Below are 13,611 nucleotides of genomic sequence, written 5' to 3' on the forward strand. Positions count from 1 at the left end.
ATCACTCACACTCTCACACAGAGATAGATACACACACAGACACGTTCACTCACACTCTCACACAGAGATAGATACTCACACTGACACGTTCACGCACACTCTCACACAGAGATAGATACTCACACAGACACGTTCACTCACACTCTCACACAGAGATAGATACACACACACAGACATTCTGGAGAGACTCTGCAGGTCTGGCAGCATCTGTGGAGAAAGAAACTGAGTTAATGTTTCGAGGCTGATATGACTTGTCTTTGAAACTGTTCCGCAATATCAGACTCAAAACACTAACTCTTTTTCTCTGTCCTCAGATGCTTTCAGACATGCAGCGTTTCTCCAGAAGTTTCTGTTTTTTTGCACCCCCAGTGCAGACCTCACAAATCATCCCACACTCACCAAATCCCCCACAGAGACAACAGACCACTCCACCCCCCTTCACCACCCCCCCACGCCCCCATACACACAACAGACCACATTACACACACTGTCAGAGTCTCACCACCAATAACTACAACACTGATATACACAGACCCAAACATATATATATTTCTTGGATTTTTATTCCTTTTGGTGGTGAACGTCCTTTCATAGGATGTGGAGCCAGCTCCTAAACATCACAGGAATTGCTGTTCCATTGTATTTTCAGAATTGATTCAGATTATCATCTGGGAGTAGGAAGGACTGAGAAATGGAGAGTTAACCCAAAAGCAGGCTCCTGCTGAGCCGATCAGAGTAGTATCTGACTGGATCACTCTGGGCACACAGTCCCAGGGCAGGTTACGGGCTGTGCTGTGTTCACCAAATTGATGGGGATTGAACAGTTTAACTCCAGCTGCTGATTCAGATGCTAGGGGGACAGCTGCAGCAATACTGTTCACCCTGATCACCAAGACTGAAAGGAGCAGGGGAGAATTTGTTTCTTTCGGACAGTTGTGAGTCTGTGGAATTCTTTTCCTCCAGAGAGCAGTGTGGGACAGATCAATGAACGCACATTCGGCAGTGAGTCAGACAGATTTGTGATCACCGAGGGAATCAAGGGTCATGGGTGGGTAGCAGGAAACTGGAGTTAAGACCAGAACCAGATCAGCCATGATCTTATTAAAAGATGAAACAGGCAAGAATGGGCTGAATGGCCTTCTCCTGCCCATTACTCCTTTGTGATGTAATGTCAAGAAATAACAGCTTACCAATGTCAGTTCGAAATCCACTTTTATGCTAATAAGTGTAACTCCATGTTAATCTTTGAGGGCACTGACACCCATTTAGAGCAGGATTTGTCAAGTGCCATCTTCTCACTATCTTGCCCAGTCTGTCATTGTTCACGTGTGTCTAGCTGTTTGACTGTGGAGCCATCACAGTCTATTCTCAAAAGTCATACTTGTTTATCAGAGCTGGTTGCTATTTTCACTTGAGGCCAATTGGAACACACAGCCCAAGATTGGAGTGGGGATTCTTATTGGGATTTTGGGAATATTTGGTCTGGTGTGTCACTGACTTCTGAAAAAGTTCGCACTCCTGCTATGATGCGACTTGCTGGAGACTGACCTCGGGGATGCTGGAGGATACACAGGGGGGGCTGAATACGGTGGACTCACCAGGCACTGGTTACAGCTGCGCCCGGTCACCAGCCTCTTACAGAAACAGTCTCCACTCACGGGGTCACAGGGTAGTCCGCCTGCTACTGTCCCAAAGGGATCACACCAACAAGCTACAGGAGACAAAGACAATGTCACTGTTACCTCTGAGCTGTATCACCACCCCTTTCTCTCAGAAATCAGGTTGATCTGATTGATCACAATGTGAATATCATCTGTATCCCACCTGATTGGGTGGGAAGGTTTGATTCTTCAGGGGAGGGTAAGTTGGAGTTGAATATAATGGGCTTCCATGACCCATATAAGGCAGTGGGGGATTCGGTCACAGTCACTAAATGCTCGGGCAGGTATCTCCTGTTTCAAGCACATTCCTAAAGTGCATTTTCATTTCTGTGCAATTGCTGCACACGCTCAGTCTTTGTTTTAAAATTAACCAACGCTTCACTAACTTTCTCCCGGGCGCAACCTCCTCACACAACCCCACCCCCTCACCCATCCCCACCCCCTCACCCACCTCCACCCCAACCCCACCCCCTCACCCATCCCACCCACTCACCCACCTCCACCCCAATCCCACCCCCCTCACCCATCCCCACCCCCTCACCCACCTCCACCCCAACCCCACCCACTCACCCACCCCCACCCCAATCCCACCCACTCACCCACCTCCACCCCAATCCCACCCACTCACCCACCTCCACCCCAATCCCACCCCCCTCACCCATCCCCACCCCCCACCCACCTCCACCCCAACCCCACCCCCTCACCCATCCCCACCCTCTCACCCACCTCCACCCCAACCCCACCCCCTCACCCATCCCCACCCCCTCACCCACCTCCACCCCAACCCCACCCCCTCACCCATCCCCACCCCCTCACCCACCTCCACCCCAACCCCACCCCCTCACCCATCCCCACCCTCTCACCCACCTCCACCCCAACCCCACCCCTCACCCATCCCCACCCTCTCACCCACCTCCACCCCAATCCCAACCCCTCACCCATCCCCACCCCCTCACCCACCTCCACCCCAATACCACCCCTCACCCATCCCCTCACCCACCTCCACTCCAATACCACCCGTCACCCATCCCCACCCCTCACCCACCTCCACCCCAATACCACCCCTCACCCATCCCCACCCCCTCACCCACCTCCACCCCAATCCCACCCCTTCACCCATGCCCACCCCCTCACCCACCTCCCCCCCAATCCCACCCCTTCACCCATGCCCACCCCCCACCCACCTCCACCCCAATCCCACCCCCCTCACCCATCCCCGCCCCCCACCCACCTCCACCCCAACCCCACCCCCTCACCCATCCCCACCCTCTCACCCACCTCCACCCCCAACTCCACCCTTGACCCATCCCATCCCCTCACAAGAGGGAGAGGTACGACCAGTGGGAGGGGGGATGACAGAAAGGAGTGGTGAGTGGAGGCAATGAGCAGGAGATAGTGGGAGACGGTGGGCAGGAGGGTCATGTATGGAAGTGGCAACAGAGAACAAAGTAAAATGAGTCATTAAATTATTAGAAGTTAGTAAGAGTAAGACATTTAAACGAGAGAAAGCCAGTATTGAGATCTGCCAGGCAATGCTACCATCCAACCAGGTAACTTAGCTATTTATCTCATTGTTGTGTAGAAATTATTGCCATGTTCTCAATGTTACATCAGTGATTAGGCTTCAAAAAATATTTAATTGGTGGCAAAGTGTGTTGTGGTGGGAATGTGAAAAGTGCCATAGAAATGCAGTTGTTTGTTTGAAATCTGTACTGAGGTCAGGAAATGTATTACATCAGAATCAGTGATGATTGAACAGATGATCTAGGACACTTTTGACACAGTTATAATGTCTCTCTCTCCGGGCCAGGAGGCCCAGGTTCAGGTCCCACCTGCTCCAGAGATATGTCAGAACATCTCAGAAGGGGTTGATCAGAAAGTATCTTGAACAGATGGCCTACCTCAGGAACAAAGGAAAGTAGATTGAAAGGACTCACGTTGACAGCCCTGTTGGTTTTCAGTGCTCAGACCAAAGTAGCCAGCTTTACATTTGTCACACCGAGACCCTTCCACATGCTCCTTACACCGACACTGCCCAGCGATCATTCCCAGGTTCGGATCATCCCGACTGTCACAGATTCCACCATTCAGGGAGCCGTCAGGGTCACAGTCACATGCTGCAGGGAAAAGTCACCATTAACATGGCTCTCCTTGTTTCAAAACTGAACCTCAGTCAGATTTTCAAATACTTGGGGAATAGTAAAGTCAGCAGGAAAAGGAGAATAAAAACATTGGCCTTCCTGCTCTCACATTCCCTGAGGAAACACTGGAAAACCACAACACCCATGAGAAGAACAACAGGTCAACACCTTGATGGGCAATGGTTAGATCCCACTCCTGTACTAGCACTAATGCCCACCTCCTCGAACCGATGCTGCTTGCTCAGTGTACATTTTCTGTTTATTCTTGGCTGTAGAAGTTGTTAGGAAGGCCAATGTTATTAGCCAGCCCTTAGTTCCCTTCAACATGGATAAGTGGCTTGGACACAAACTGAGCAGCCCACTGAGTGACTTCAGAGGGTTAAGAGTTAAAAGTCAACCAGGTTCACAAGACTTCTGAGCCCTGCAGCCACCTCTGGGCTGGCTGGTAATTGGGGATGGCGCAATGGCCAAAGATGCACTCGTCAAAAATTGTTTTTCTTCCTGATTATCGGAAGATTATACTCGCAGCTGTGAAGATTGGACAGGCCAAAGATGTACTTTCCATTGACTCATTTTTGTACAGCTCATCAGCAAGAGATCAGCCAACTTCACTTTGGACAAGTTTCACTCTATCCCCAACAAACAGTGTCATCCAGCCAGCTGCATGATTGAGTGGCTACCACAAGGGAAAAACAAATTCCTCTTGCTGTCATTCATGGCACATCTCAGTTTGGATGAGGACAACTATGTTTAATATCTCTTCAATTTTCTTCCATTGTTCCCCTTGGTTTCCAATCTCCATCTTATTCTATGTAGGGTAAAGGGTTATTTGCACCTTTACTCTGAGATTAGCTGTTGAGCATGCATGAAAGAAGCTCTATCAAGATGACACTGAGTTGGATCCTGAGTCTAGCTGTTTCCAGAAGATGTTCTCTCTCACAATACCTCATAAATAATAATGTTTTGTAAAGCTTATAAATATTTACTTGCTGGAGTGGGGACCTCATCTTATTTTATTATTTTCCTTCCCTACACTCTCATTGCATTGAAATCTCTAGGAGTTCCTCAGAGTAGTGTCATCTTCATCTGCTTCATCAATGACCTTCCCTCCATCATAAAGTCAGGAATGGGGCTGTTCGCTGATGGCTGCACAATGTGAAGCACTATTTGCAACTTCTCAAACGCTGAAGCAGGCCTTGACAAAATGCAGCAAGACCTGGACCATGTCTAGTTATGGGCTGAAAACTGGCAAGGAACGTTTGTGCCACACAAATACAGGGATTTCCAACAACAGCGAATCTAACCATAGCACCTTAACATTCAATGGCACTGTCAACACTGAATCCCTCACTAAATAGTGGCTATAAGAACAGGTCAGAGGCTGGAATATTGCAGTGAATAACTCACCTCCTGATTCCAAAAAGCCTGTCCACCATCTAAAAAGCATAAGTCAAGAGTGTGATGGATTCCTCCCCAGTTGCCTGGATGGGGGCAGCTCTCAACAACACAAATCATTTGACATCACCCAGGAGAAAGCAGCTCACTTCATTGGCACCACATCCATAAGCATTCACTCCCAACACCACCAATACTCAGTAGCAGCAGTGTACATTATCTGCAAAATATACTATAGAGATTTGCCAAAGCTCCTCAGACAGCATCTTCCAATCCCATGACCCCTTCCATCTAGAAGGACAAGGGCAGCAGATACATAGGAATACCACCCCCTGCAAGTTCCCCTCTGAGCCACTCACCATCCTGACTTGGAAATATATTGCCGTTCCACTGGAGCTCCCTGCCTTACAGCACCTGGACTGCAGTGGCTCAAGAAGGCAGCTCCCCCTACCTTCTCAAGGGGCAACCAGGGATGGGGCAATAAATACTGACCCATCCAGTGATCCCTACGTCCAGTGCAACAATTTGTTTTTTAATTGGAGAACATTCCATACCATTGCTAAACTTTTCCCACTCCATTCAAAATGATTTCATCAGACTATGTTTTTGCCTTTGAACAGAGAGGAGGAGGAGGATGGATTACAATGATAAGATTATGCTCCAATGATGTCATTCAGGCACACAAACAACTTGAATCACTGGGTAACTATGGTCCATCAGTTTGGATGGCGGTAAACAGCTTGAGGCCAGAAATGGCTCAGGTAAGACGGTTGTGCAGGACGAGTTCATTCTGCCATGAGCCTCCCTTCCCACCCTTGTCACTTTGGCTACCAGAGACCATTTTCTATGGTCCCCATCTGCCTTTAACTGTACCATCTCCCACCATTCCTCAAATCAGACAAATTGAAGTCTAGGTGTTAAAATCTAGGTCATTGGATGGATCACCACTAACTCTAACCCTTAGACACTCGTTATCAATGACCAGCAGCGTATCCTACTTAAGCTAAAATTGAAATGATCAATAGATCCTTGTGAACTGTTTGTGTCTTTCAGACTAATGCAGGTTCTCCACAATGAAACCCATTCAATACTCACGAACACAGACTCTGGGGTCCCGGATGTCTCTGGATGGGTCTTGGTAATAAAACGGTTTACACATCTCACAGTTCCTGCCCATCGTGTTATGGTGACAATCATCACACACACCTCCACTCACGTTCCCTGTGGCTAAGTACACCGCCATGTCGAAGTGACACCTCCCAGAGTGATTGTTACAATTACACCCTGTCAAAGAGAAGGAGTTACATAAAGATCAGCAAGTCCCAGTCCAGATCTATACAGTACCCTACCATATCTCTCATATTCTGTGCTCATTTGAGGCAAGTACACATTTTGCTAAAACAAAATCTATTCTTTCCTTAAGGCAGGCTTTCTTTAATGAAATGCAATAAGAAGACATTTCACCTCCTTAATCATATGGAGTGCTCCTGATTTTAACTCAGCCCCACTCCAAACCACCCACTCTTTACTTGCCACATTCCCCTACCACTGGCCCAGTCCGAATAAAAATTGGAGAGGGAGAGGAGTCAGTGAAAATGCTGAATTTGTTTCACTCACATGAACTCCTAACAGCTTGGCAAAATGTTAGAGACTGCGATAGGGTTAGGGTTAATCAGGGGTGTGCAGCATCCAAGGCTGATACTGTGAAGTTGTTTGCCAGTGTTGTGTATGTAAAGGGTTGCCCTGTCATCTCCAGACATATAATAATTTTTTTAAAAATCAAATTTTAAAACCACATCGTTATAAAACTGCTGTTCAGTGTTTGGGGTTTTGGGATATTGTTTGTGGAGGAATTAATGGGATAGCCAGCAAATGCCTGTGTGGGAAATGACAGAATTGTTACAGAGTTGAGAGTGTGTTGCTGGAAAAGCACAGCAGGTCAGGCAGCATCAGAGGTGCAGGAGAATCGACCTTTTGTGCCTGAGTCCTTCATCAGGAAACTGTCTCCCAGAATTGTTACAGTGCAGAGGGACACCATTCAATCCATTATGTTTTCGCCAGTTCTTCCGATTAGCAATTCACCAAATTCCATTTCCCCAGCCTCTCGACCAACCTAATTCTCTGTGAAATGTTTTGATTAAACCAGCCATCACCACTCTCAGTAAAAGTCTCCTGATTTGTGAAAAAAACTTTCCCTCATGTTACCTTTGCTTCTTTTGCCAATTACTTGAGAACAGTCCCCTCTTATTCTTGATTCTTTCACAAGTGGGAACAATTTCTCCCTATCAACTCTACAGACCCCTTATGATTTTGAACCCTTCCAGCAAATCTCCTTTCAACTTTCTCCAAGGAGAACAGTGCCACCTTCTCTAACCTCTCTTCCTAACTGAAATGCCCCATCCCTGGAACAATTCTTACTAATCTTTTCTGTTTCCTCAAATGCTTTCACGTCCTTCTGAAAGTGTGTTGACCAGAACTGAACACAATACTTCAGTTGAGGAAAAACTAATGATTTTTGTACAAGTTCAGAATAACCTCCTTGCTCTTCTAGCCGAAGCCACTATTAAAGATTAACGCAATGAACTGTGGACGCTGGAAATCTGAAATAAAAACAGAAACTGCTGGAGAAACTCAGCTCCATCTCTGCCTGTTTGCTCTCACCCCCAACAACCTGCCCAGCTTTTTCTAGCTATTATCCATTCTGACAAAGGGTCACTGTTCTCAAAGCATTAACTGTGCTTTCTTTCCACAGATGTTGCCAGACCTGCTGAGTTTCTCAAGCACTTCCTGTTTATTATAGAATAACGTATGCTCTTTCCACATTTCCTGATACCTTCAATGACATATCTATATACACCTCCAGCTTGCTGTCCTCCTACATCCCCTTCAGAGCTGCACCCTTTGTGTTACTCTGTCTTTCCATATTTTATCTACGAGAGTGCCGTGATTCCATAGTAGAAAGAGATTTGTGGATATTTAGGTCACTTTTAGAAACAGTTCCTTCAGGAACCATACAAAACATTACTAAACAATGTTTAACCAATGAATAAAATACAAGCGAGGATTACAAATGTAAAACAGAAAGTAAGAACTAGAACATAGAACAATCCAGTACAGAACAGGCCCTTCGGCCCTCCATGTTGCGCCAACCTGTGAACTATCCTCAGCTCGTCCCCCTACACTATCCCATCATCATCTATGTGCTTATCCAAGGATTGTTTAAATCTCCCTGATGTGGCTGAGTTGACTACCTTAGCAGGGAGGGCATTCCACGCCCTTACCACTCTCTACATAAAGAACCTGCCTCTGTCATCTGTCTTAAATCGATCACCCCTCAATTTGTTGTTTTGTCCCTCATACACGCTGATGTCATCATCCTAGGAAAAACTATTTCACTGTCTACCCTATCTAATCCACTGATCATCTTGTATGTCTCTATCAAATCCCGCCTTAGCCTTCTTCTTTCCAATGAGAACAGACCCAAGTCCCTTAGCCTTTCCTCATAAGACTTTTCCTCCAGACAAGGTAGCATCCTGGTAAATCTCCTCTGCACCGTTTCCAATGCTTCCACATTAGGTCATTTTCAGGTTGACACCCCACAGTTCATCACAAAGGTCAGTACTTGGGGCCCAGTATTAATGACCTGGGAGAAGAGACAAATGAGTCATGTATCTGATAATATAAAGTTCGCTGGGAAAATACATTGTGGAGAGGGCGCAGAGGGATAGAGACAGGTTGGGAAAGTGGGAAAGAGTATATGAGGAGATGTGAAGTTACCTACTTTGAAAGGAAAAATGCAAATGTAGAATGTTTTTAAATGGTTAAAGACTTGAATGTGTTGCATTCAGGAAACCCTCGGTGTCCTTGTACAAGAATCACAGAAAGTTCACATAGAGGGACAACAACGACGTGGTATGACAGCCTCAATTACAAAGGAAAATGATGTTCACAGACTCACCTCCACCTCTGATAAAGGGCCTATCCATCAATTCCACTTCCTCACCCTCTCATTTCATCTCCTTCTCTAGAAATTACATGGTTACCACTTGAATCAATTATCTCTCCGATGTGTCGGTTAAGAGGTTAGTCTCTCCCAAGACCAGTTTGGTTCACTGAAGTAAGGAGCAATATCAGTGCCAAGTCTGATCCAGTCCTCTCCCAGTCTCCAGACTTTCCAGCGGGAATCTGCACTAATACTGGGTCCATGTATAAACTCAGGACACTGAGGCCGACAGATGCACCATTGAGAGCACACTGTCCGGGTGGATAAGGGCCTGGTAACGGCAACTGCTCTGCCCAGGACCATAGGTAATGACAGAAGGTGGTGAGCACAGCCCAGACCATTACAGAAGCCAACCTTCCAACCACGGGACTCCATTTACACGGCTCACTGTTGGAAAAGCTGCCAACATCATCAAAGACCCCTCCCACCCCAGTATTGATCTCCTACAACCCCTTCCATCAAGCAGGAGATACAGAAGCTTGAACACACCCACCAGCAGGTTCAGAAACAGCTTCTTCCCAGCCGGTATTAGACTGATGGATGGATTCTCTAGCCTCAAATGATGCTGATCTTGCTAATGTTGATCTCTCCTTGGGCACACCCTGGGCAATGGAACCTGTTTGTCTCTGTCTAAGTCTCTCTGATTTGTACATCCTTGCTGACTATGATCTGCCTGTGCTGTTCATAAACAAAGTTTTTGCACTGCACTTCAGTACATGTGACAATAAATCAATCAACCAATCAAAAACTGTAACAGACAGGCTGAGGTTAGCTACCTCAGACTCATTCAAGATCAGCTGGCATTGAGTTTACAGCAACATGCCCTTTGACCCAACTACCTCATGCCAGTGTTGACTCCTCCCACTTTATATAGTTTTACCCTAACCTTTCATCCCTTTCTCTCTGATGTACTTATCTTTTAAATGCATCCATACTATTTACCTCAACCAGTGAGTTCCACATTCTAGGAGCAAACTCCTGCAGAAGCTGGAATCTGAACTGAAAACAAGAAGTGCTGGAGATCCCAGTGAGTCAGGCAGCACCCACGGACAGAGTCAAGATTAGAGTGGTGCTGGAAAAGCACAGCAGGTCAGGCAGCATCCGAGGTGCAGGAAAATCAACATTTTGGGCAAAAGCCCTTCATCAGGAATGAGCTCATTCCTGATGAAGGGCTTTTGCTTGAAACGTTGATTTTCCTGCTCCTCGGATGCTGCCTGACCTGCTGTGCTTTTCCAGCACCACTCTAATCTTGACTCTGATCTCCAGCATCTGCAGTCCTCATTTTCATCTAGTATCCATGGACAGGAAGCAGGCCAATGTTTTGAGTCGAGGTGACTCTTCATCAGAGGTAAAAACAATGACTGCAGATGCTGGAAAGCAAATACTGGATTAGTGGTGCTGGAAGAGCACAGCAGTTCAGGCAGCATCCAACGAGCAGCAAAATCGACGTTTCGGGCAAAAGCCCTTCATCAGGAATAAAGGCAGTGAGCCTGAAGCGTGGAGAGATAAGCTAGAGGAGGGTGGGGGTGGGGAGAGAGTAGCATAGAGTACAATGGGTGAGTGGGGGAGGAGATGAAGGTGATAGGTCAAGGAGGAGAGGGTGGAGTGGATAGGTGGAAAAGGAGATAGGCAGGTAGGACAAGTTATGGGGACAGTGCTGAGCTGGAAGTTTGAAACTAGGATGAGGTGGGGGAAGGGGAAATGAGGAAGCTGTTGAAGTCCACATTGATGCCCTGGGGTTGAAGTGTTCCGACGCGGAAGATGAGGCGTTCTTCCTCCAGGCGTCGGGTGGTGAGGGAGCGGCGGTGAAGGAGGCCCAGGACCTCCATGTCCTCGGCAGAGTGGGAGTGGGAGTTGAAATGTTGGGCCACAGGGCGGTTTGGTTGATTGGAGACCACATCGGGAGCAACGGATACAATAAATGATATTAGTGGATGTGCAGGTAAAACTTTGATGGATGTGGAAGGCTCCTTTAGGGCCTTGGATAGAGGTGAGGGAGGAGGTGTGGGCACAGGTTTTACAGTTCCTGCGGTGGCAGGGGAAAGTGCCAGAATGGGAGGGTGGGTCGTAGGGGGGTGTGGACCTGACCAGGTAGTCGCGGAGGGAACGGTCTTTGCAGAAGGCGGAAAGGGGTGGGGAGGGAAATATATCCCTGGGGTCTTTTTGGAGGTGGCGGAAATGTCGGTGGATGATTTGGTTTATGCAAAGGTTTGTAGGGTGGAAGGTGAGCACCAGGGGCGTTCTGTCCTTGTTACGGTTGGAGGGGTGGGGTTTGAGGGCAGAGGTGCGGGATGTGGACGAGATGCGTTGGAGGGCATCTTTAACCACGTGGGAAGGGAAATTGCGGTCTCTAAAGAAGGAGGCTATCTGGTGTGTTCTGTGGTGGAACTTGTCCTCCTGGGAGCAGATACGGCGGAGGCGGAGAAATTGGGAATATGGGATGGCATTTTTGCAAGAGATAGGGTGGGAAGAGGTGTAATCCAGGTGTGGGAGTCGGTGGGTTTGTAAAAAATGTCAGTGTCAAGTCGGTCGTCACTAATGGAGATGGAGAGGTCCAGGAAGGGGAGCGAGGTGTCAGAGATGGTCCAGGTAAATTTAAGGTCAGGGTGGAATGTGTTGGTGAAGTTGATGAATTGCTCAACCTCCTCACGGGAGCACGAGGTGGCGCCAATGCAGTCATCAATGTAGCGGAGGAAGAGGAGCTGATTACTTCAACTTGTTGTCTCTCCATGGATGCTGCCTGACTCACTGTGAGTTCCACATTCTCACCAATTTCTGGGTGTAGAAGTTTCTCCTGAATTGCCCCTCATCGCCAACGTATGTTTACTACCCCTGAATTTTACCTTCCCGAAAAGTGGAAATATTTTCTTAACACCAGACCAATTACCACTCCCCCCCCCCCCCCCCACCCAATCAGCGTAAAATCCTTCAACAAGTCACCTATGTTGTGAAATACTGCGGATGGTGTAAATTTGAAGCAAAAACAGAGAATGCTGGAGAGATTCAGCAGGTCTGGCAACGTCATTGTAGAGAGAGAAACCATTTTTAGGGCCAGTATGAATTCTTCAGGACAGATCTTATGTTGGTTTCTCAATTCTAGAGAAAAGAGTGCCTTCAATCTTTCCTGATGGCTATAACCTCTCAATATCAATACCATCTTTGTGACTTTGTTTAGCATATTTTTCAGTGCCTCTATATCCTTTGTGTAAAATGGATACCAGAAGATATGCATTGTAATCCAAGCAGGGTGTAACCAAAGTTCTGCCCAAGTGTAACATTATGTCTCGACTTTAAAATTTCATTCTACTATATGTGATTAGTTAATGTCTAGTCTTCAACTGAATCGGAGACTGTGTTAGTCTATATCCCCATATGACAATACACCCTGCAGTGACCCATGCATTTTCTCATCAATTCCAACGTTGGAAATCGCTGCTGACACTTACGTTTACAAGCATTGGTATTCCGTCCCTTGGCTGGTCTCCAAGGCAACTCGTTATAGAAGTCATCACACCTCTCGCAATTTAACCCATTCGTATGGTGATTGCACATACACCTGCCATGAACCTGCCACACAATGGGAAACAGTCACAAACCAACAAAACAGGTCATTTGGTAGGTGTACCATACATTACCTGCATGTGGAAAGGGCCAGCCATTCTTTCTGTCTCCCTTAATCTTATAGCACACCCACCTGATTTGGAAATATGTTCCATATTAAATCAGATTATTCCTGCTGTTATTCCAAAACAATGTTATATCTCCTACTTCCTGTAACCCTGTAACGTTCCCACTTTATTCTCAAAATAACGGAGCTTCATCAAAAGTGCCTCACTCTCCATGAGGCAGGTGGACTGACAGACTGAGACATTGCCATTCAGTACAGGACTGCAATGGGACAGTAAGTTCAACATTCACAAAACAATCTGTTGCTCGCTGTTTACAGCGAATGCAAAAATATAACATCTCTCTTCTTTTATAGATAGTTTCTCTGGCTGTATATAATTGTTGAAAATGTATTGCTGGAAAAGCGCAGCAGGTCAGGCAGCATCCAAGGAACAGGAGAATCGACGTTTCGGGCATCAGCCCTTCTTCAGGAATTCCTGAAGAAGGGCTGATGCCCAAAAAGTCGATTCTCCTGTTCCTTGGATGCTGCCTGACCTGCTGCGCTTTTCCAGCAACACATTTTCAGCTCTGATCTCCAGCATCTGCAGTCCTCACTTTCTCCTTGTATATAATTGTTCTAAACATTAACTTTCTATACTGAAAGTTAATAATTGAGTTAAAAAGAAAGTAGACCCCTGAATGATTTGTTTTCTTTACACTGAAAAATATTATTCATGGTACTGCTTTGATGTTCGGGTGTGACAATAAGGCAAGGTTTCAATCATCTTCTCTCTCTCAATATTGT

The 13,611-nt window shown here is 46.7% G+C and overlaps 1 protein-coding gene across 2 annotated transcripts in view; it reads right to left on the minus strand.

The window, feature by feature from the left end:
• The window catches only part of lamb2 (laminin, beta 2 (laminin S)), a 212,105-nt gene that overhangs the window by 146,780 nt on the left and 51,714 nt on the right, over positions 1–13,611 (minus strand). For both annotated transcript variants that reach the window (XM_072581737.1, XM_072581738.1), the window contains exons 8-11: positions 12,647–12,767; positions 6,293–6,481; positions 3,599–3,778; positions 1,599–1,711 (exon numbers count right to left, since the gene is read on the minus strand). In XM_072581737.1, the coding sequence (XP_072437838.1) occupies positions 1,599–1,711; positions 3,599–3,778; positions 6,293–6,481; positions 12,647–12,767 (603 nt within the window). The remainder of the gene's footprint in view (positions 1–1,598; positions 1,712–3,598; positions 3,779–6,292; positions 6,482–12,646; positions 12,768–13,611) is intronic.

Source organism: Chiloscyllium punctatum, chromosome 12 (genome assembly GCF_047496795.1).
Source record: "Chiloscyllium punctatum isolate Juve2018m chromosome 12, sChiPun1.3, whole genome shotgun sequence".
NCBI lineage: Eukaryota > Metazoa > Chordata > Chondrichthyes > Orectolobiformes > Hemiscylliidae > Chiloscyllium > Chiloscyllium punctatum.